The sequence below is a fragment of the Helicoverpa zea genome, chromosome 5 (assembly GCF_022581195.2).
Source record: "Helicoverpa zea isolate HzStark_Cry1AcR chromosome 5, ilHelZeax1.1, whole genome shotgun sequence".
Lineage (NCBI taxonomy): Eukaryota > Metazoa > Arthropoda > Insecta > Lepidoptera > Noctuidae > Helicoverpa > Helicoverpa zea.
In genome coordinates, this window is record NC_061456.1 from 6035497 (window position 1) to 6060830 (window position 25334).

General features: G+C 36.7%; 2 protein-coding genes across 2 annotated transcripts in view; one reads left to right on the plus strand and one right to left on the minus strand.

Annotated features, from left to right (window-relative positions):
* LOC124630651 overlaps positions 1-24307 on the minus strand; it is a 46256-nt gene extending 21949 nt beyond the window's left edge. Inside the window, exons 1-6 of the mRNA XM_047164615.1 lie at positions 24030-24307; positions 12334-12514; positions 4903-4964; positions 4528-4695; positions 3295-4277; positions 2116-2284 (exon numbers count right to left, since the gene is read on the minus strand). Of these exons, the coding sequence (XP_047020571.1) occupies positions 2116-2284; positions 3295-4277; positions 4528-4695; positions 4903-4964; positions 12334-12514; positions 24030-24307 (1841 nt within the window). The remainder of the gene's footprint in view (positions 1-2115; positions 2285-3294; positions 4278-4527; positions 4696-4902; positions 4965-12333; positions 12515-24029) is intronic.
* Positions 14890-17232, plus strand: LOC124630365. Its single transcript, XM_047164242.1, has 4 exons — positions 14890-15058; positions 15747-15922; positions 16335-16501; positions 17037-17232. The coding sequence occupies exons 1-4, from the start codon at positions 14890-14892 to the stop codon at positions 17230-17232; spliced, it is 708 nt and encodes a 235-aa protein (XP_047020198.1).
* Positions 24308-25334: the final 1027 nt, after the last annotated feature.

Here is a 25334-nt window from a genome sequence, read left to right on the forward strand (position 1 = left end):
CTGGAGTTCTTTAATCAAAACTTTATTAAAGAAGTGAAAGGAACTTGAATGAAACGAAATAAAAGTAAACCTAGTGGAATATGCCAAGATTTTTTCCCGAGCGTATTTCAAGCGTATCCCTAACCTATTGCGAAGCTAGTGCTCCCGTTTGGCATCAAGTGGAATGCGGTCAACTCCGGTCTATTGAAAAAAAAACAAGATAGCTTGACACGGAGCTAGGCTTAATTATGTGTTTTTATTACAATAGCGTTTTTTTTATTAAGTATTAAGTACACGTTCTTGTGTTTACGGCTCCTGAAAAAATTATGATGATACCTAAATTGAAGTTTTGACAACTCTAAAATCTTTGTTATTCCTACAACATTATTTTATTAAATTTTATACTTGAAATTGCTATATTTAATTGTAAAGGCACGGAAAAGCTGCCTGTATTTCGGGTTTTAGAAGTACCTAATTTATCTTAAATTGTAAGCATTATCAGATGTGGCCTATTTGTACAACGCCAAGAGACAAACCCATTCGAGTAAAACGATTTAGATAGAATACAACGGAAGTGTACAACACCATGTAACTATGCCAAGAAACGGATTATGTTACAAGAAACGAATGGTGTTCGTTACTGCGGGTGACCAAAGATGTTTCCCAGATAGGAGTTTATGTAGCGTAATGCGGCCAGCGATATAAACCCAGGAGCTGCTCTTTAAGATAGAGACGCATAAAAGTAATCTCGTCTCGTTCTCGGACCCGCTAGTCAATTTACTTTTATGTTGATGTTCCGCGCTTGTTACCATTCTATTATCGTCCGCAGCCGTTATGTCTCAATACTCACTGTAAAACGTCTTAATTGTTTGAACTGCAGTGTTCTCTGCCAATGAAATCTTATGATCGGTTGGTTTATAGAGGTGCACTAACATGCTCTTTGTTCAGCCATTGGCTAATTAAGATGACAATTTCGATAATTAATTGTACGTCATTGAAGTACCAATGAAGTGTGCATTATTGTATTATCTACGTATCGACTACCTGTAGCTGTAAATAAACGTATCGATAAGCATTCTGTTTTATAATTACTGCAGAAAAAGGACTGTATCCAGCTGAAGTATGTCTTATTATGCCAGAACATTAAAAATAATCTATTGTTTGCTAAGTCCCCAGAATCAACAATTAAATTTTCCCTCCATTCTTTAAGATTAAGGAAAAACCCGCTCCATATTGTTCAGTGAACCAAGTTATCAGCTTTACGAATTTTATCGTGACTACATTATCCGAGTTACTTTGGTTAAACCCTATATAAATATACATAGAAAGAAATCATCTTTCACAAGAAAAAGTATGATAAAGGTCAGTCTGAAAAAATATCTATGCCTTTACACATATTTGAAATTCTGTATACATTATGTTTCACACACAAAGTATGACATACTAATCTTTAGACTGTATATTATCAGCATACTATATTCCTTCTAAGAAAAAAGTACGAAACTTACGACCTTACGAACACAAAAGGAATCGATGTCTCAAAATTTGCGGCCATGAACGTGACGTTGAACGTTATCAAAATTAATATATTAATAAGACGGAGAGAACAAGAATGATCCGTCATGGCGTGAGGTGCAATCACTCAACGCCGCCGCTGCTCTCGATATCTTCAAGGTTCTTTCTCAACTTAAATCGAGGTCATTAGCAGCTTTATAACTTAGCCCAAAGTTCACCAGTTGACAAAAGATATTTTTGCTGAATAATTTCCCAACCATTATCTATTTTATTGGGCCGCGATGAAAATTTTCAGCGGCGACATTTCAGTAGTCATTATTTAAAATTGGTTTGAGGCGAAATCAATTTTATCAACGTATGATGAATCTATTTTGGTTATTAACAGCAAGCTTATTAAGGAATCATGTTTTTTATAGTAGCAGCGCTGCATTTGAAAAACTGCTCAACAATATAGACCATTGCATGCAATATTAATTTGATTTTCGTTTTGTTATGTAGCTACTTCAATGTTTGATATAACTCCCGGGCATTGAACTTACTATTTATCATCTAAGAAGGTGTTTGTACGTTGCATTAAACTTTAAACTAAACTGATATGTAGAAATTCAGCCTTGTTTTTACCTTACAAATTCCGTGGAGAAGTCGGCAGCAGCGTCACTCGGTTCTTCCCAGCAGGAGGCGGTTGCGTCACTCAAGAACTGCGCCTGAGCAGACCACGCGTCGCAAGCATGTAACACACGCCGAAGAGCTCCCACTGTCATCCGTACTGCTGCTTTTATAAACGCCCGATCTGTGTAATATAATATGGTGGTAAAGCTACTGAAGCAATTGAAATGGACCCCAAAATGTCAACAGTTAAATATGCTGAATAATTTTATGATGAAACTATGCCATCTTGGGTGATAACAGAAATGACGAAAGATTTAATTGACCAATTTCAACAAAAAAATGTCATGAGCGAGGACCATCAGTAATACCAGCTAAAGAATGACATGACAAGAAAGGAATAGCTTTAATAAATCTTCAAAGTGTGAAAGACCTCTTCGATTTAGTAGTACAAATCACATATCTTCCACGAGTGAGTCACGTATCGTCAAGCTTTCAGGCTAACCCTTTATATAGCTGGCTTTGTATATACCTACGCTAATCTGGAGGAGGATTCAATTGAATCCACTATGACTTTTGAAGTACAAAACTTTGATCGTATCTATCTCAAGTTAATCTTCCTGAATATCGAACATAAATATCGTAACAAGTTAGTCGTTGGTTTGGGAAATTATTGGATTTCACTGAATGAAAAATCATCATCCTCCATCCTCCGAGCCTTTTCCAATCCTGTTGGGGTCGGCTTCCAGTCTAACCGGATTCAGCTGAGTACCAGTGCTTACAAGAAGCGACTGCCTATCTGACCTCCTCAACCCAGTTACCCGGGCAACCCGATACCCCTTGGTTAGACTGGTGTCACTTACTGGCTTCTGACTACCCGTAACGACTGCCAAGGATGTTCAATGACAGCCGGGACCTACAGTTTAACGTGCCATCCGAAACACAGCCATTGGTATCTAAGATATACTTAGAAAGTACATACAAACTTAGAAAAGTTGCATTGGTACTTGCCTGACCTGGGATCGAACCCGCTCCCTCATACTTGAGAGGTTGGTCCTTTACCCACTAGGCCACCACGACTGAATGAAAAATATCGTTGTGATATTTGCATAAATGAATAGAAATAAACATCTATTAGTTATATTTTCTTCAAATGGAAAACTTAAGTGACTATAAAAATTTAAATCATCTTACCTATTTTCACTGGTTGTGGATGTAGAGCCAATAATCCAACCGGAAGGCTTTTGAAGATCACAGTCAAGTTATCTTTAATATTTCCTCTTTCTTTGTCAAGTATATCTTCTTTCAATCTTTTATCGTATCTTTTTTCTGTTTTCTCTTTAAAATTATGCACTGAAGACGCATGCACCTTGGGATTCATTAAGAAATCACTAATATCACTTGATAAATCTATGCTATCATTTACTCTTCTAATATCATCATTGCTATTTATATCATCTTGTCCCAATATTTCATTTTTAGCTACATTCACATCTTCTACATCTATGCTATTTACATATTTATTAAAAGATTCATTTTTCATCTCCCTATAACTATTATGTCTACTATTATTTCTATAATGAAAGGGCATTCCCTTCGCAATTGAATTGTTTTCGATTTTAGAAGTTTCAACGCCTTTGTTATTTACATTATAATTTCTCATACTTCCCAAACTAATATTGCGAATACTATCATACGATTTACTAAAATTTAAATATAATAATTTTTTGTTTACACCGTGTGCTTCTGAATCATTCAGATGTCGACTTGTGCGACGAAATTTTGAATTTATAGAACTATTTTTTACAGAAACTCCATCACTGGTAGGTTGTTCTTCTGTTTTATCTGCTTTTATCAAAGTTTCGGCGTCTGTTTGATCGTCTATTGTATTATTGTCAGCATCGCCTCGTTTGCTGCGGTCAAAGCGTTCGTATACTAGAGCTTCATCGGTATCCCTCAGGCTGTCAATATCTTGCTCGTTATCTTCGGTATATAGGGTTCTGTTACTTATATTATGGAAGATATCAACATCTTTGGAAGCATCTAACCAAAGCCAGAAAAAGTTTCCTTCGAGCATGTTAAGACGCTTGGCCTCATCCATAACGAGCTTAGCGTAATTGACATCACATATCAAGACAACGACGCCTCGGGTCAGCCTTGATATCTCAGCTAGCCGCCTGCACAAACACAATACATATTCATTTTCATAAATTAATAACCAATAATTCCATTCGGTTCTAATTCATTCAACTTTTTAATAACTAAGTTATGGACAAAAAAACAATATTTACCAATTGGCAATCTATATTTTAACAAATTACAGCAGAATATGTTAACAGAATGTGTTGCAGAATGATCTCTACATAACTTTTGTTAGAATATCTTTTTCAAAACATCAGGTTTGATTTAATATAATAAATAAATTACCTGAAAAGAACATGTCGTGAGAACTTTTTTGGAAGTGACAGCCATTTTGGATCTAAAGGCGGAGCAGTGACTATTGAAGACAAATCTTTCCGTAAGGACAGTGTGGTGTAAATATCTTCCTCTGCCAGCAAAGTAAAGGAGTGCCAGTGCGTGTGAAGCAATGTAGCTCTGGAAGTAAAGGACAAAAAACAATTTTAATGATCCATAGAATAAAGGGAGCAAGATATCTGGATCATTTTTGAAATCATAAATCAAGCAAGTAGATTCTTTAAAAAAAAATTCTGAATACTTCTTGTCTATGAACGAACATACAGTGTTCTTAGATATGCTTCCCTAGAGTAATATAATGTTACGCTTAGTGGCAGATTTTCTTACCTGAGTGCGTGTAAGGTTTCCCGCGCAGTTATTTCCAGTCGAATCTCTAATGGAAGCAATTCCTGCAAAGAAATAATTTCACTTAAACCTTTATTTAACACTTTTATTACCTTACGATAATAATTCAGTAAATTAACAATTCTGTAGGTACTTCGCCACCCTCAACATGCTTCATTACGAATGCTTTATGTCATCGGGATGTAACCACGATCCATATAATTTGTATTTGAGTGCTAGTATCCTAATCATGTCGCGCTTTTTAAGGTTGTTATTAGTCCACGTCGAGTCGTAATCGGCACCAAAGTGGGTAATAAATGGCCATAATTTACCACGACGCCCGTCCTTCGTTCACAGCCCGAATACGGGATATTGTCGAGAATATCTCACCTCTGACAAAAAAGTTTTCCCTACAGAACGACGAAATATATGTCCCCACATCAGAAATATTATGCACCTCATAAAAATCTGATTTGCTCCACATGTGACAAACTTGCGCGTATCTTTATTTGTATTTCTAAGATACGTGCTGGGTTTACAACCTCATGCATTGTTTGTTTTATACAGAATTGATGTAGACTACCTTCGTGGATGAACAAGGAAATTCTATTCAAACCATGCAAACTTATACAAGACTAATATGCATAGCTAATACTTGGGTTAAGAATTAGACCGACGCAAATTGTTAATTAATTAATACCTTATAAGATTCAACATATTCCGATATCATAAAATCAATTATGTGGCTTATGACTCTAATTTAATGAGCCTATCGAATATACGGCTGAATGTAGTGAACAATATAATCTCGCAATAGCTTATGAGAATCATACACATCATGGGACTTAATTAGAATCCAATTAATTATTCCTATCATAATTAATATTCTCCTCAACGTGTTATAAAGAGAAGGTATGTTGGAGAAGTGTTTCTACATACTAATATAATTCTGCATGATAATGTTGAACTAGGGTGTGGTTTGGTGTAATTGACAACCGTAACAATATTACGCAGTATTGTTTATTTGACAAAGATTTGTCTTACTGACAAAAATTATCTAGGCCTCCCAACCACCATAATTCAGAAAAAATGATCATAAAATATATATTCAACTTCAATAAATTCGTCGCAAAAGTTTGTTCCATTTTAAGTCAGTTTGTCACTAAGATGATATGGGCACTCCTGACCTCGTTAAGTGAGAGAATAACTGGATTCCGCAAGCTCGAAACGTCAACTTCAGGAAACTCTGCATAAACCCACGTCCACACACAGCTTAAACGACGGTGGCGAACTAATTTGCGTGCGCTGTCAGAGCATTTTAAACACCAAGTTTGAATTTGCAAGTCACATCCTCTCACAATTGCGAAAGCACAATATTTTCTGAAACCAACAACGGTAATATGCGGTTTTGCATTTATTTACGAGTAAATCGTATAGAAAATTTTTGTTAAGAAAATATCAAGTTGGTTGAAGACAAATGCACCGTGAAGAATAGTAACGATTTGTAGCCGTGATATTATTCGCGCGTAACGAAGGCTCCGCTTAAACGCAAAAGGTGGTTCCTGGAATATTGAGAAAGAGAGATTTATGTCGAAAACTAAGTTCATTTACGGAGCTTTGCTTTTAGATCCCTAGGAGTTCAAAGAAAAGGTAAGGAAAGATATCTAATAATGTCATCAGCATATCCCATAAATAATGGCTGAACGTGTCGCGCGCACCGTCAGTCGGCGCGGTCGTCACGTAGTCGCATTATTTCACTGGCTGGTTGGCTATTCCCGACTTTATCATAGCAAGAACGATTAATAGCTATGCATAAATGGAACCGTTGGCAGTCTACTAACCGACGACACCGTCGACAGACGTGTTTTTTATGATACAGCCTTATAAGTTCTGTTTTATCGAGAGCTATTTATCATGAATTTAGTCCTATGTCAGCTTCAGAGAAACCAAAGGATTTTTATGTGACCCAGTCGTATATTATTATACGACTGGGTCACATAAAAATCAATAATTACTACCTATCATCAATAATTTACGACGTTATCGTCGTAAATTATTGATGATAGGGGAATCATTGATAGCTGTAGCCGGCGCTTAAAGCTAGCGTGGAATATTTAGACTTCGGAAATTGAAATACGCGTGGCTTTTATTCAGAAAAATCATTATTTTTTATATTCTTGGGGGTCGTTCGTCGTTTCGCCCCACAAGCGATTGGCACCGCGGTGCCAATCGACAAAGTACAATTTTTGAATGGGTCGATTCGCCCCGCGGTGCCAATCGACGAACTACACATTTGGAATGGGTCGATTCGCCCCACAATATGAAACAGTTCTTTTTTTGAAATTGTGATTGTAGTCAGAGGAGATAAGCAGTTTTTATTATAACATTTTCCGTGTAGTATCATTACCTACTGAAGTTTTATCCATACTTCAAAACCGAAAAAAATGCATTTTTGTATCTGAGTTTCCTCTTACGATGTACCAGGACAGCATAAAATACTTGAAGTAAATATAAAAAAATACTTGAAAAAAATTCTGAATAACTAGCTTAAGAGGGCTTAAGCTAGTTATTCAGAATATTTTCGAAGTTAGCATAAGCACCCATTAGGACTTAATTTCATGAAATCTGGTAGTTGTGAAATTTTTCACAGCTCAAAATTCTCAGGAGGCAAAAAGACTTAGATCTTTTTCATAATTTTCATACAAAAACTATGTGTTTTTGCTGGGAAGAAGAAGTGTAGCAACAAACTCCCCAGCAACGTCTGTAGGCAAACAATGTCCGTCTGTATTTAGAAGACCTTTCAAGCGTAATGAATTTATGAAAAGAAAAATAGCCTCCAATTATTTATAATAGGATATAAGGGAGTGCCCACCTACATGTGCTATAATGTACAACATGGATGAAACGAATATAGTAAATTAGACCACTCAGCCAGAAACATAAAAATATATTATATAAATGAGTTTACATAATTACTACTTATATAGTCAGTAAGACGACCAGGCACCACAAGCAGCACATGTTCACGAGCTTAACGCGAGGATTAGCCGTCGCCCCCACGCACATTTTTGAGGAAGGGAGGCAACCCGACCGCCGACGCTACCGCAAGCAGTGCCGTTTAAGGGAGCAAGACGTACTCACTGCTACACAACTCAATATCAAGATCAATTATTATCAGATCTCGCTAAGTAGTGGTCCTTATTAACTATAATATATTCAAGGCAAAAGAATTTATTAAAATACAATGCATGTATCACGTCAGTAATCAACGACCACTATATTTGAAGCGGGTGGAACAGCTAATTAGTCCATCAAATATAAAGGACAATGCCAGGGTCTGGGCTCAAAGTTTGCCCAGCAGTGGGAGTAGTTCCAGCTGGTTCCATAGTGCACTCTGAACACGAAATCCAAATATTTTTGAAATCGGTCCCAGAGGTCCCGAAAAAAACCGGTTCAAATGTTCTCCATAGATAATCACTTAACAAAGCCTGAGCCATTTGCCCAGTACTGAAAGTGGTCGAAATAGGTTCTTTACTGCACTGTTAACACGAAATCCAAATATTTTGGAAATCGGTCTCAGAGGTCCCGAGAAAAACCGGTTCTAATGTTAAACTTGAACAGTCACTTTATGAAGCCCAAGCCATTTCCCAGAAGTGGAAATGGTTAGAATAGGTTCTTTACTTCACTGTTAACACGAAGTCTAAATATTTTGGAAATCGGTCCCAGAGGTCCCGAGAAAAACCGGTTCTAATGTTAAACTTGAACAGTCACTTTATAAAGCCCAAGCCATTTGCCCAGTAGTGGAAATTGTTAAAATAGATTCCTTACTTCAATCTTAACACGGAATCCAAATATTTTTGAAATCGGTCCCAGAGGTCCCGAGAAAAACCGGTTCAAATGTTCTCCATAGATAGTCACTTAACAAAGCCTGAGCCATTTGCCCAGTAGTGAAAGTGGTCGAAATAGGTTCTTTACTGCACTGCTAACACGAAATCTAAATATTTTGGAAATCGGTCCCAGAGCTCTCGAGAAAAACCGGTTCTAATGTTAAACTTGAACAGTCACTTTATAAAGCCCAAGCCATTTGCCCAGTAGAGGGAATGGTTAGAATAGGTTCTTTACTTCACTGTTAATACGAAATCCAAATATTTTAGAAATCGGTCCCAGAGGTCCCGAGAAAAACCGGTTCTAATGTTAGCCAGCCATTGTTAGCAAGCCATTTTAAGCAGCCACAAACCTAACAACCTCTTTTCTTGAAATAACATTCAGATAGTTAGTGGTTTCACTGTTAACAGGATAAAAAAACAGAAATAGACGTTTAAAGGTAATTGTTGTTTCTCTTCCTTTTCAGTCTCTATCTACCACAATCAGTCCTAAGTTCGTGTAGAGTCATGCAATTAATATCCATAATGGCAATGAAAAAATGTTATCAAGACGAATAAAATAAGCTCGAACACGAGGTAGTAAATAGATACCGTTGAGTAGTTCCCTCGTCTCACTGTCGTCTTCATCGTCAGGTCAGGTCTTAACCTCCACAGTTTTGTGGTGTCGGAGACATACCCGAATGACAAGTTTTTGTTCGATATGTGCTTACAATTTCCGAGAGTTCCCTATTGTTTTAAGGTTTCTATCACCAGACCCTGGACCGTCTACAAAGGAACCATTTGGAAACTAAATCCTTTCAAACAATAAAATGATTGTTTAAATCGGTTGGTAAACGACGGAGTTATGCACGTACTTACGTAAAAAGAATGCAAACGAACTGAGAAACTCCTCCATTTTTTGAAGTCGGTAAAAAAAAATTCTCGTTCAATACCTCGTATTTGTCGATTAATATTATAATGCATTTCAATTAAGGTAACAAAAGTGGAATAGTTAAGAGTTCGTAAGCATATTTTTCGTAATATTGAATAAGAGTCAAACCAGTTTTTCTCAGGACTCCTGGGATAGATTTCGAAATATTTCGGTCTGGGACCTATCATAAGCCTATGGAACATAATACACTATGCAGTTACTGTGGGCAACTCTTGAGCCCAACTTCCATACAAAGAATAGCATTGTCCTTTGTTTACTAAAACATTTTATATCAATGAACACCTATTTGTAATATCAGCCAACCAGCTCGTTTCATAGTAAGGATTTATTAGTGTCCAAGTGACAGTAGAACACTGGCTCCTCAGACACAGGCATTCCTAGTTTAGGGGCCAGGGTCTCAACATTTGTATGCCTTCAATTAAATTGTAATCCTGCTAGATATTAAGCATTTTGTAAACATTTTGTAAGGATTTGCATCAATAAAGCATTTATTTATTTATTTATTAATTAGTCAGAATATTTTCGAAGTTCGCATAAATTACTTTCTCTAATATTCGGGTTGTCGGAAGCCAGTAACTCTGACACCAGTCTAACCAAAGGGTTGCCCGGGTAACTGGGTTGGGGGGGTCAGATAGGGCAGTCGCTCCTTATAAAGCACTGGTACTCAGATACATCCGGTTAGACTGGAAGCCGACCCCAACATAGTTGGGAAAAAGGTTCGGAGGATGAGGATGAATTTGTCTAAAATGCTGAACTCCTAGTACCCAATATAAGAAAGTTAAAATAATCTCAATTTTGATACAAAACGTAAATATAAAAAAACACATTTTTTATTAGGTATCTACACAGTAGTAACAAAGTTTATGAGTCCATTATTCTAGACCAAGTATTTTGCTTATAATATTTTTGATGAAAATTATGAAAAAGATCTAAGTCTTTTGGCCTCCTGACGATTTTGAGCTGTGAAAAATTTCACAACTACCAGATTTCAGGAAAAGCATTTCAGTGGGCCGATTTACCTACGTTACTTTCTTCTCATGGTAATCTGGCCCGTGCTTTTCAGGCCGAGTTTTCCCAACTGTTAATTAATATTCCTAGAGTTTTACACAATTCACTCACATTTACACTTCTGCTCTCCTGGTAGATGATGTCAATTTTCGTATCGACTGTACAAATAAATAATTGGAATTGACGATATTTGAAATGAGTTGTTAACCAAATGTTTTACTGCGTGGTGCGAATCGACCTATGCTTAAGATACCTTGGGCCATTCGCCCCGAATAAAACAAAAACCAAAACTGTGGTGCCAATCGACCCATTCAAAAACTGTACTTCGTCGATTGGCACCGCGGTGCCAATCGCTTGTGGGGCGAAACGACGAACGACCCATTCTTGGGCGAGTGCCTCAATCAAATAATATTTATCAACTTAAAAAAAAAAAAACATTTATATCTATCATCGAGCAACAGCGCCTGTGTAAAAATTCAAGGAGCTGACGCAGTAGCTTCAATTTCTCTGTTTAAATAAGAAGGCGTCGAGCAATGCGGCACGTTTGCCATCAAACTGTCACACTGCCATTACAGTGGAGAGGAGTTATACTGCGTGGTTGAGATTGCTAATATGTAACAAAGTTTATAAGAAAAATATATGGGAAAATCTAGTACCATAAGTACTCAATATGAAAAATTCCATAGTTTTCTAATTATTGATCTAAATATAGCCTATACATATTGGTACTTAGGTAAATCATATGGAATTGAACAGAGCTAAACCACCAAATAAGACTTAGTGGTTTTAAATCACAATAGCAACGCGGCGGAATATTGTTCGGAGTGTATTTACGATACTAATAACTAATTCCCCAGTGAAGCGAGTAATTACAGTAGTACCCCTCGCGGCGATTTGTTGTTGTGGGCGCGGAAAATGTTCTCTAAATGTTAACAAATGAACTGAAGGCTTCCAGTCCCTTTATATACCAACAATCTAAAGGTTTCGAGACTTCGTGGGAGAGATGATGGATCGTGGATGCCTTACAGCTACAACAGACATTTGATGTAGAAAAATAAATTGGAAGTAGAAAACAAATGAGGTGAGTTTTTTAAATGCGCTCGTTTGGGGTTCTCTTCGAAAAATTGAAATCAATTAGATAGTCGTAATTTTGATAGACTGATATCTCAAAAAACTTCGTACTCATAGAACACAATATAATTACGTTTACCTAGTTAACCACAATATATTTCCTACTTGCCCTAGACCTTTTTAACTGATGTGTTTGACCGACCCAATAAATTTCTTCTCGCATTCTTTTTTACCACACTCCCTTCTATGTTAATTTGAACTTTGCCCATAGTACGTGGTTGTAGCAACACGATCTCGGAGGTAGATTATTTTTTTACTGATTTTTCGTTTATTTCTTTAGATTGATCGATGGCAGATTTACAAACAAATTATAAAAGACTATATAGTAACTAAAGTTCCATATTTAAATCACTGTCCATTCGTCTGTGTACCTTCGGTATGGCATCTCGTAGTTCGGCCTAGACGCCATGTACTGCTTAACCAGACTTTTGTGCCAGCATTGAAACGTAGGTATTGACATAAAACCTCCACAGTACTCACGTTGGCGATGGTATAGGAGAGATGCACGTGAGAGGGCGATGCGCGGAGCACAGGGACGCCTGCGCGCGCGGCCGCTGTCACCACGGCTGCGGCTGCGCTGCCCCCGCCACATACAAGCAGCGCAGCCACGCGCCGCCCGTCGAGCGCAGAGCATGTGCGCTCCAACACTCGGACACCGAACCTGGGAACAATGTACTAGTTGACAGAAAGTATTGTTTACTTATGGATTCGTTTTTTAAATTTATCTTTAGGTATTCTTTTTTTAAACGACAAACAAATGGGTATAAGTTAATTACCACATAGGTAGGCACCTACCAAAAGGCCGAGAGCAGTAATATTTTTTTTTAGAAGCGGGCTGTAAGTTGTAGGTGCACCCTCAAATTATACGACACGCGATCATCAATGCCTCCAAAAGCATACAGCTATTTGAATGCATGTTCTAAACTAAATAAGCAATTAATTTCAACTGAGCTTCAGCAACGAAGATATTAAGTACATCGATTATGATTAAAGTCCGTACATAATTCATCGGTAATTAGATTGGAACGTTGAGCATTAGCTCCATATTTCTAATATCAACAAAGTGCCTTCTATAAGTTCAAATAATGAAAATTCACTAATAACGTTAATAAAATTCAGCAATATTATATTTTGTGTAACTATATTAAAGGTATGAATATCATTTACATGTGAATGTCCAGATTCCGATAGTGCATTCCATTTTAATTATCTTAAATGCGAGTAATGACTGGAATTTAAATTTCACATAATACACCCAGGTTATTCAATTTGCCAATATAATGCGTGAATAATGTCCCCCCTAACTATTCAGTCAAAGCTTTCAGCATTTCAAAATAAATATTTATGCCTTTTAAAGGAATAACATTACGAATTATACGAAGGATAGAAATCGAGTTGCCAATAAAACAATATTTATCTTGGTGTCGAGTGGAAGATTTGTTTCGACGGGTGCTTTAACATACATCCCTTTTTATCTGCACAATAACCCAGAACGTACAAACGAAAATAACCTCAGATACACTTTCAACAATGTTTTCCACTGAATTACCCTCAGAGGTGATTTTAGAAATCTCGTTACTCTTATTTTTTCTGAGAAAATGAATCACAAAATTGCCAACAGTTTAATAACAGAGCCCGACTAGGGGTCACCTTTCTTAGCGTACTTTTTTGAACCCGCCTACGAAAATATATCGAAGTTTTTAAGGCTGGTCTCCGTTACGGGTCGGATAAATCGAATGAAACCCCATTTGTCAGGGAAGATTTATTTTATAATAATATATTATATTTAATCCTACATTTCTTGTTTCATTTAAACGTGAGTCATTTATTATAATTGAAAAGGGCTTATAGCTTGTGCGTCAAAATTTCTTCGGGGGAATTTTCGAGCACTGTAAGCAAGAGGGCATAATCTGGTGTCAATCATCGTCCTGGATGCCTGTGCTCTACGCTAAGCCAGTAATTCATTGCCAGCGTGCCACGAGACATATACTCGTACCAACTACATGATACAGCTACGGGAACATGTGAGGTTTCTTCACAATATATTTACTTATACGTTTTATGTTTAACATTTCACACGAGCTACAAGTTTTAAAACATGTTTATAATATATGAAAGCCCTACAAAGAAGTCTTTGTACTGATAAAAATGAATAAAACACTACAACATTAATACCCTTTTCTGAAAACATATCTACTTTCATAAAATTTAATACGTCTAGACAGGCTGAAGATAAATCGTAGATATGTTCGTGAAATTACATTTTGAATCATTATTATTTTGAAACAAATGCTTATTGTGAAACACATTTAGTTGCAGAACATATTATCAACAATCAGAGCGTATTAAAACTTGAAGCGTGTGTTAAATCACTGTTCTTGTTGTATTCATTAATTTCGGTAACTCAAGTATTCAAAACTTAAACTATGATATTTAACAAGCAAAGACGGTTGTCGCGCTGCTGTAATGTGAAACAACTTTATAATAAGACCAACAACATTGTGTGCGAGCAGTTGTCGCGGTTCACCCTTGACGTTATTTTCCACTAACAACAACTACTTGAATTTTTGATGCGCGTATGAATACCTCAGTATAGCTATAACTCAATTATAACCACAATTAGTTCTCTGAGTATCATTTACATGGATCAGAACGCCGCATTGACCTATTTGAATTAGTAATACATACAGCCTGTTCCAAACTATCTTTGATTATACCCTCACTAATTGGATAACCTCTAATTATTTTTGGCGTAGTCCAAACTAGGAAATAAAATTACACTTTGCTTACAGAACATGACAATTGATTTGATTTTTTATTTATTTCATTTTATTTATTAAAAATTAATCACCCTGTTTATATTGTTATTCAATAACTTGTAAGGCCTTGTACCACAACGTAATATAGTAACCAAAAGGGCCGCATCGTAAGTTAACTTCAGTCTCAATCCAGTCGTTCAGTGCCTCAGAAGTCGTTTTAAATTTAAAGCTTTAAAAGCGTCTCTGGATCCAGTCTTTGCTTTTGCGATATAAAGCGATGTCTACCCGTGGGTATCCTAACGTGTGGAGTAATTTTGAACGAATAGTTGAAGACGGTAGAATGCTGAAATTCGACATAGAAGACATACCAGAAAGTATGTGGAGTACAGCAGTAGAGTTTATGTTGGGCAACTACATCCGAGAGGATGTTTGGTGGAAGGCAGCTGGTAAGTTGGGTAACATATTATACAAAAACGTGCATTAATTCAGTTTCTAACAACTAATTTGTTGGTAGAGCTGATAAGTGAATATTTTTTGCAATTACGAGAATCTCGTCTCGTGTAGCAAACGCTTTCTTACGCACAAAAATACGTTAGTCATTAGCAGTAGTATGACCCACTCCGACGCCCAATTATCTCGAGGCCGAGAAAAACCTTAAATGTGGTGTCATTAGGCATCCATCTAACTGGTTTTCTCATCGGTCGGCTGCTGAATTTTAAGTTTGTTTAATGGCATGAGAACAACTGAATTAATTCTATTACCGACCGGTGAAACTTCGGCGTACTCCGGCAAACTGAAACGGTTTTGACACAAAGTCACGAATCTTCTATCTATTACATTCATAATAAATCAAAACCTAAGATTATAAAGTCAGAATTCGCCTACAAAGAAAAAGTTACTTAATGCAAAATAATGTCGACAAAGTAAATCTTGTTACACGAAATTAAATTAATAAACACGATTTCGAGTATCAGTGTCATTGAAATGAACCTCGTAACCTTATTAATTATTTTTGTAATAGCTCAAAGACAAATTGGGTCATGCTGGGATGCTATAGGTCCTGCTCGTAATTGAAGCGTTGAAATTAATAGGATATGGATAATTAATCTTGTATTAAAATGTTCGTCCTGACAGGCACAGCGCAGGATTTAGACGCAATACAAGAATACCGTGTGCTGCTGACATCGATCATTAGGCAGAAAATGAGCGTGGCGTGCTTCCTTGCTGAAGGAGACGGCTCGGGTCGCACGCTCGTCGCTGTTAACATGTGCTTGCCGCAGGAAAAGGGACGCTTCGTTGAACACAGGCCGGTAATAACGGTTGTCTTACCTCTTTTCAGCCCTGCCTATTATTACACAGTTTAAAACCGTCTTTTATTCTATATTTAAACAACGTGAGGGGTTTAACAATGGCCGCTATTACAAAAACTGCAAAACTTTTTGCTCTAGTTTCATATTGTTGTCTTTACTATTACGCTGTGTCTGTCATCCATTTCCTTTCATTCTGATGCCAGTACTTATTCAAAGGCGACCTAGTTTTCACCCAAACGCATCACATTATTCAGATAGCCTATCTTCAAACTAATGGATATTCTTTTTAATAACAGGTAGAGCTCTATTCCAGATTTTTTACGTTCTTTTGTCTTTAGTTTTTAACATGTAAGCTGCTATTATCATTTTGAAAATAACATTATACATAATGTAAAATGCTATTACTTTACAGCCCAAGTCTAAAGCGGGTTTATTATCCCTGCGAATGTTCGCCGAGGCCATGAAAGTGACAGCGATTTATGATAAATACAACGTGAACACGTACCTCATGGGAGCCGGCCTGTCTGTGGCACCCGAATACCGGGGCCTGGGAATCGCAGTAGAATTGCTCAAGGCCAGGTAATGATATACCTTAATCCTCACCCAACTGCCCGTTGGCCAGCCTATATACTGTAGCCGTAATTGCGTCCCGCCTGATGTCAGGTAGCGCGGCGAGGGTGACATTTCTAAAGGACCTTAGTAACTCTATTAAGGTCTATGAGGTAATCTACGCCCTCATATTCTGCTACTGGGGCACGTAAACGTAGATTAAAAAGGTTTCTAGGTTTCTGTGAAATTATCTACAACATTGCAGCCACATTTAACATGAAAATCATTTATCAAGTTACTCTGAACTGTCAGAGTAAAAGCTAGAAAGTTGCAAGTTAACAAAAATACATCCCAAACAATTTGCGAACTGTGCACTCGTGTCGGGCGGGGGAGGGGCAGCGACCGCAACTGCATTCCGATGTCAATATCTACGAAATGCAATCCGTTTGAGGTCCAGCTGTACTAAATGTAGCAATGTGTACTGGCGTCCTCGATTAATATTAACCTAATTTGCTTTCATGATATCAAATGTTGTGTAAGCAAATATAAAATTATTTGTTTTCAGGGTAGATCTATCAAAACATCTGGGGTTCCGTGCAACAGGCGGTATATTTACAAGTGCTAAAGCACAAAGAGCCGCAGAGAAAGCTGGCATGGAGTGCCTGTATCACATCCCTTATAAGAAGTTTGGAAAACATTGCAATATAGTGTTTGATTCGGACGCAGAAGACTTGAAAATATTCGCTATCCGGACCCAATAAACACAGAAAGTTTACTGGAACCCAATTCACTTTATGAGGATACGTTTTCTTTTTTCTCTTATAGGTCGGATTTTATTGCAATTACTAGTCGTGATCTGAAGGCAAAAATAGGTATACTCCGACCTCTTTTGGAAATAATCGAGTCGTTTTTATTAACTTATTCTGTTATAGTTATTTTAAGGCCCGTAATGCAATGTACCCATTATACACCGTGACTTTTTAGTCGTCTTACAAAGGTGGTCCATTCAATCTATCCGACATAAAATACCACTAGACACGATTATTAATTTTATAGCCTTACTCCATGGAGTTTCTTGCCGGTTCTTCTCCATGAGACCAACTCTTTGGAACCGTGCACCTAACTTTGACGTTTCGAAAGAGCTTTCATAGGCCTATTTGAAATAAAAAATTTTGAGTTTGAGTTTACTTAATTAAGATAATAGGTGCAAAGAAAAATACTGAAAAAAAAATGTTTACGTATCAAACGGTAGAAAGTAGGTACCTTCCCAACGCGCCGCGCTCCATTGATACAAGATTCGGGCAGCGCTCACAACAGGGTGTTCTTATAATCTATGTCATGCATCATAATAATGAATTAATTTTTATTTTTAAATTATTCAAATCTCATAAATATATTCTTTTTTTATAAGAACGTTTACTAGTCATTGGATACATGACGTGGGCTGCCGTTGTAAGACGAGTAAAAAGTCACGGTGTATTGTAATAAATTTTAAATCAATGTGTTTTGTAAGTGTGGAAAGTAACTGTAGTCGATGTAATATTCCCAATTAAAACAAATCCCTCAATGTCCCTAAATGTTTTTATATTCTCAGTTGCTTCCTCTTTAAGGTTGATAAAAACTTATAAAAAATCATGTGTTCACATTGACGATGAATTAAATCAGATAATTGACGGCTACACCCTTTTAAGTTTATTCTGGTTACACTTTTATTGTGTTAGCTTTAATTAAAGTTGCAGAAATGAGACCCGAGTCGTATAACTAACGACTGCAACAATTTAAAAGCTATGAACGTTCCAGATTTATGTAATTTTTTCAGGTTCATTGAAAACCTGCCAGTAATTAATGCTCTGGCAGGTAAAGAGATATAAGATCTCCATGTTAAATATTCCTAACTTACGAATACTTTATTGTGGTCCATTATACTGATGGTAAAACACTGTTATTATGGTGCGACTTCTACGAAGTAATTAGATGAGCTATAAATTAATGTTTGTGACACAATATTGTCCATAAAAACTACTAAGATATTTTTTAGAATATAACCAAAGAAACCGAATCCTTTTGTTTTGGCAACAGAAACCTAGGTACTTATCATTTTATTTTGTCTTTGTCAAATGAAACTCAACTTTTACGAGAATTTAAGTAAATTGAACTCAAAATTTCTTGGAATTTAAATAAACTTATTGTTGCTGTTTAATTTCAATTAAGTGGTGTTAAAACCTCTAGTTCCCGTGCTATTGTTTAAAATACATTTTATTGTGCGACTTCACTCCAAGAATTATTTTCACTTGGCTTGCTGTATAAGAAATACTCCTATCTACATTCAGGTGGAATAGAGGTATAAGTTGTTTATTTTCCTTGAACACCTGTCATCATTGAGCACTAATTAGTTTATGTTTCTTCAGCTCCGAAAACAGCTAGTGCCGTTAAAAAGTTAGTTTAGCCCTTTGTAAGTCGGAGCGCAGATAAACATCATCCTCTGAGCCTTTTCCGCAACCATGTTGGGGACGGCTTCCAGTCTAACCGGATCCAGTTGAGTACCAGTGCTTTACAAGAAGCGACTGTCTATATCGGAGCGCAGATATACGCGAGACACGATTGATTTTCTTTTGTTTTATAATACATGACATACAACAGGTAAAAAATATGATAGTTGGTTCTAAACACAAAACAAAACTTAATACAAGCCTTTATCCAACAAGATAATTTAATAGCCGCTATAGCTTTGAAACACAACACCCGACTAAGCCAACAGCTGAACAACATTTCATTTTAGTTTTCAAACAATTGGATGCCAACTGTTACGTGAAATAATATCGACTAAATGTAAGGCTGGCTCTGTGTTATGTATCTGTGTATAATTTTGAGCAAAATCTTTGAAACTATTTAAATAAACCTAATACATATTGTCACTTAGTTTATTTTTACTGCTTGACGTCAAAATCAGAGATATTATTTTTTCTTAGTGCATATGTCCCTTGGGTTATCAGTCTCGCAACCATTTATTTTCTTTCATTTTTACCTAGGTGTTTTGGTTTATGACAGCAGTGTTTTTGAAACATTTTTTGTCCGTAAAATCAAGTCTTACTCGTATTTTTCTTTCATATTTTCTGAAGATATACAATAAGCAATCGTCATATTTTGTGAGATATTTAATTAACTAGTACGTGACAGCAAATGATACAAATCGTTACACAAATATTTGACCTACTTTATCTTCCACATGAATCATAATATTTTATACCAGAAGTTAACAATGATTCAAATTTTGTGACTGTTTCCCGTTACACTGGAAACTACGAACAGTACTGAAACACAAACACTAATCTAATTAATATAGTTTCCGTGAGTATTTCAAAAAACTTTTCAACGAATGGAAAATTCAATTTATTATTGGGTATGAATATGCGATGACATTTACATTTATTAAATTCTTTTGTAGTAATAATATAATACGCCATGACAATGTTGAATAGATACACACAACATAAGAGTAATAGAATAATTTATATACAAAAGAGTCAAAAACAAACCTCATATTAAAAATAATATCAACAGATTTCGATAAAAAATCTTTGGTATTGAAATGAAAACATGAATGTATACTTAATAAACACTAGCAGACTTTCAGAAGTCGGTACGTGTCTACAATTCAAAGATACGTATATTTACATGTATATAAACCGTTATCCTCAATAAAGTCATTACGATAAAGCGTGGGTTGAACCGTAGGTTTAATATCGGTACATCATATCATAAAATATTACTTTATGGTAATACGTTGCGGTATTTCCCTATAGTTTTCATGCGGTAACCAGCTTGCCAAGATAAGTTACGAATAAATATATTTTGAATTTTGATTACAACACTCTATACCTATCAGTTAACATAAGTAATACCTGCTATTATATATACATTTGTTTCATTTATGTATGCAAAGAATATACATAGTATGATACGGTTTCTAATATGTAGAACACTGACGAATCTATAGACGGCAGCTTTTCTACTACCACTTGCGGAGTTGAATTAAAATACAGATATTTTTTTCATTGAAAAATGAACCTTACTATAACAGATTTTAAAATCAATCTACAGAATTAATTACCCTTTCAATGTAGCGTTACTTGCAGTCACGCTAGTTATCGCTCGGAATAACCATGAGCTTCACAGTGTATGCCACTGAAATGCAAAGCAGTTGACGTGCTCTAATGATAGGACCGGGCCATTTAACACTTCACCGTCAAATCGGACTTGGTTAATGTTTAATATTGTTCACCGCTGCCATGTAAAAGGATTACTGCAGTTCATTATATTGTGGTTATATTACTGGTTTAGAAGAATTTATAGAATTATTTCAGTATATTGCTTTGAAATCGGCTGGCAGGAGCTGGATGCGAGCAGCCGAAAATCGATCTCAGTGGCGTGCACTTGGAGAGGCATATGTCCAGCAGTGGACTGCGATAGGCTGATGATGATGATTGCTTTGAAACACTAACCACTATTTTATCCATAAAAAATGAACACATTTAGGTACAAATGATGTTGACCGTCATCTTATCAATCTTCAGCCAGTTAAAAGCTCGTTCTCCGCCTTTTTTATTGATAACCATCGTGAACACTAAAGAATTGCTTCACTTTATAATAATGTTACTCCACCATGTGTACCAACTTCAATATAATATAATATAGCTATCATTGCTTTTATTTTGAAGAAAATCAACGTCCCTAAGGTTAGCTTGCCGTTGAACAAGCACAATGCACGGGAAGCGGTAATTAAAAACGCAATTGTTCCGTTTCTTTTAGCCCTCTCTGTTTCATAATATAACTTAACCTTTGCAGTACCAATAGAAAATTGAAGCAAGTAATATTATAGGACTACAACATAACATTTTTTTATTTATTTAAAGCTATTTGCAAAATTGTAAAAATAAATCTGTTTATTGAAATAAAATTTTGCAATTTAAACATACTAAACAAAATATAAACTTACTATTTCTATAAATACAAGTTTGTTTTACTGTCACAACATAAATCCACAACTCCATTCGAACAAACACAGAACAAACTGCAAGCAATCCAATAAAACGTTATGTGTATTCCGTGCGGTTACACCAACGTTTTAATTACAAACATTCCTTGATTTTTAACGAGAGAACTTTTTATCAAAACTATTCAGGTATTTCTCTGTGATCCAATGCAATTAATTCAAAGATATCTCATCAATTGAGGTAAGCGAAACTAGCGCTTTGTGCAATAGCAAAACAAAGTTACCCGGGCAACCCGATACCCCTTGGTTAGACTGGTGTTAGACTTACTGGCTTCCGACTACCCGTAACGACTGCCAAGGATGTTCAATGACAGCCGGGACCTACAGTTTAACGTGCCATCCGAAACACAGTCATTGGTGTCTAAGATATACTTAGAAAGTACATACAAACTTAGAAAAGTTGCATTGGTACTTGCCTGACCTGGGATCGAACCTGCGCCCTCATACTTGAGGTTGGCCCTTTACCCACTAGACCACCACGACGTTGTAAACTAAATTGTATAACTCTTTAAATGAGTTGTACTCTTTGGAGTATTAAGAGAACTTCTGTACCTATGTTTATGTGAAAACTTTGTTTCTTCTTGATACAGAATATTTCCAGCGAATTTTTATTCTTGCGGTAATCTATACTGAGTCCTACAACTGCTTTGACATTACAATATTTAATGTTACATACAATTTTTGTTACAAAAATGACCTAAGTTAAGTTTATATATCAGCAAAATAAAAGAAAAAGTCCTTCACACGACAACTTCACTTTCAGCATGTAACAAGCTACTTAGCTAATATAGATGTCGAGTGAAAGCTGCATCTCGCTGGATTGCTACTGCAAAACTATTGCGGTCCAGCGCCGCGCTCCGACGCGTCCCGATCAAATCGGAACCACTCGAACAATATCCATAAAGTGCTCGATACAAGACGTGTATCGGGTTTGTTTGAAATCGAAACTTGTGAATAGTTTTGTTTGATGGCTCATATAGGTTTGTATTGGCGAGATAAATTGACGGCTGCTTCGTTCTACTGCTACTTCATAGAGCCGCGGAAAATCCCTTTGATAGATCTAGCTCGTTTTTTTTGGGTGCGTGAAATCGAAAACTTTTATGTTTGTTTCATACTGCTGCATATAAACAGCTTTCAAATATTGTCCTCGTAAGTAAAAATAAAGCAAAATATATTTTTGTCCACAATTGAGGTTAATGGAATTGAATTTGAATACTAAAATTGAAAACATAGTTCTATTAAATAAAATGTCCATACAAATCAATTCTAAATTGGCAATGCAGGAAACTAGGGTTTTAAACCAAAGCACAATTCAATTTCAAAGCTACAATGGAAACATTATAAAGTTTTTTTGGTATTGAATTATATTTACACAAACAACAAAAAATATATTAAATAGCTTTATTTTATTCATATAAAACACTTTGTCCAATGAAACTGTGTTGCCTATTGGTGTATGAAATGATTGTTTTCTATGAAAGTCAATACTGTACTTCGCTTTACTAAAAATATATTCCTAATATTTAATGCAAAGCTACCAATAAACTTTCTAGCTTATGTGACTGAACTCCAAACCCCGGTTGGCTATAATCTGGCTAGAATTCTACCCAGGTTGCCGGGTTACCTAGAATTTTATATTTGATCTAATAAATATTTTGCTTTAATACTAAATTCATTAAATAGGTTGGTGCAAAACTAGATACCCTTAATAACGTATAAGTATAAAATACAGGAAGAATTATGTATCTTATATTACTATGAATCCCCGTACGTTTTGCACGCGAGCATGTGAAACTTTAAGATTTTATTTATTTAACCTTTTATTTTGTTATTCTCGTTCAAATTCAGGACTCATGCATTTTTTTAACATTTTATTGATTCCCAGTAAGCCTCTGACAGTTGAATAGGCTTGTGCCCAGCCTCCGCAGTTATAACTGGCAATTAATACCTACTTGAAAGGTAAATTGAATATCGAATATTTTTACATTTATTTTGATTTAATAGACGATCGAATCTATTAAATTGAACTGCGTCCTACACTTTCCAATAAAATAGATTGACTGGAACATCCATAACTTTGTTCCGTTAATTAAACGATACTGATTTAATACAATTTTCAGTAAACATATTGACATATTGAGTTAGAGTGGACTTAGCTAGATTCAAGCCTGCTCTAATCCTCTTGTGGATATGATCAAAGTTTCGAACACCCCCAGTTTCGTTGATCGTTACAATGTGATGGTTGGCGACCAAGCCTATTTCCATTTATCGAACATGTTCTAGGGGATTGGAACAATCCGCCAACTAGGGATGCAGAATACCAAACGCAGGGACTCAAAAGCAATAGCTGTTTGATGAGATGGATAGAATTGTTTCCAATTTGAACAAGTAAATTGGCATGCATTTGAGGAAAGTGCTTTCACATGTACAGATGACACTGAATGTGGAATGGATTGGGTGTTTTATATCGGTGGATTTTATGAAACGTGAATTAGATATACGTACTTTTCATCTTCTGGCAGCTCGATGTACAGCGGCAGCAGCGTGATGTTGCGCAGATGGAGAGGGTAGTCGCCTGCCAGGTACGTGTGAGAGAGGTCGGCGAGCGAGCGGTTGAACACCCGCACGACGTCGGCGGCCGAGGGGGGCGCGGCGATGGCCACGTAGAAGGCGGTGCGCGCGTCCGCTTGCAGCACGCGCAGCTCGCGGCCCGCGCCCGCCGCCGCCAGCACCGCGCACGCGCACCACGCATACCACGCGCATGCCCACCCGCGCCCGCGCATCCCGCACCCGCGCACCGGCCTCACCGCCGCCCGCGCCCCGCCCGCCCCCCGCACCGCGCCGCCATACCCGACACCCCACCAACACCATCCACGCTCAACGACCCTTCACGCCGCACTCACTCACCCACCCCAACATTTACAGCACTTCATACAACAGTTACTTTTACTTTTCAGTTACAAGATCGTCCAATAAAACGTTACTGTTTATAGCACGCACTCATGGACGGTAAATCATAATTACATTTAATATTTCTCTGCTTCGCGATCCTTGGTACTCGGCTCATTTGCGTATCTGTAACAAAAGGAGGACATCTATTAGTATGGTAATGACTTTAACGAGGACATTGTAATAACAAATTAGACGTAATCAATATCAGCATTAACGTAGGTAGTACGTAGCCATACTACGCCGATGCAAAGATCTCGTAGCAGCTGCGGGAGCTCTCAATCTGCAGCTTATTTATATGTATGTTTGGTTGAACTGTCGCGATAAATTTAATTCAACTGAATCATAATTAAACTTCCATTCCAAGATATTTACATTTTAGCCATTTTTATGATCATAAAACAAACGTACCAAAATAGCAGAATAGTGTATATTTTAGCGCGCCGTACTGCAGCCACATCAAAACGAGGTTAACGTTTAATGATAGACTATTCTGACCCGCTCCTTAGGAAACGCCTACCTACATTTAATCACATCCACCTACAAGCGACTTCATTAATTAAAACTTAACCTTCCATTTTATAACAAGCAGCCAGTAACAGAGGATCCTTATCCATTTAGTGTCGGTTCTCGATTTAAGTTACTGCGGGTTAATCTTGTTTACAGCTAGTACACGTTAATTAATTTATGTTCAACGTTATCACACTTTTTCGTTGGTTCACCCGTCAGGCTCAATTTAGTTCCCGGTCCGCAAGCTAGCGAGCACTTGTCGTGACATAACCTATTTATTTTCACGAAAAAGCGTGTTCAGTTAACGTTCCTCATTAATTATTTTGGATATACTTAGTGAAGTAGGAACCT

Excerpts from the sequence above, each read along its gene's own strand:
- LOC124630365 (XM_047164242.1), top strand. The coding sequence starts at position 14,890 with ATGTCTACCCGTGGGTATCCTAACGTGTGGAGTAATTTTGAACGAATA. Across the intron at positions 15,059-15,746 it reads TGTTTGGTGGAAGGCAGCTG|GCACAGCGCAGGATTTAGAC; the intron begins GTAAGTTGGGTA and ends TCGTCCTGACAG. Across the intron at positions 15,923-16,334 it reads GCTTCGTTGAACACAGGCCG|CCCAAGTCTAAAGCGGGTTT; the intron begins GTAATAACGGTT and ends ATTACTTTACAG.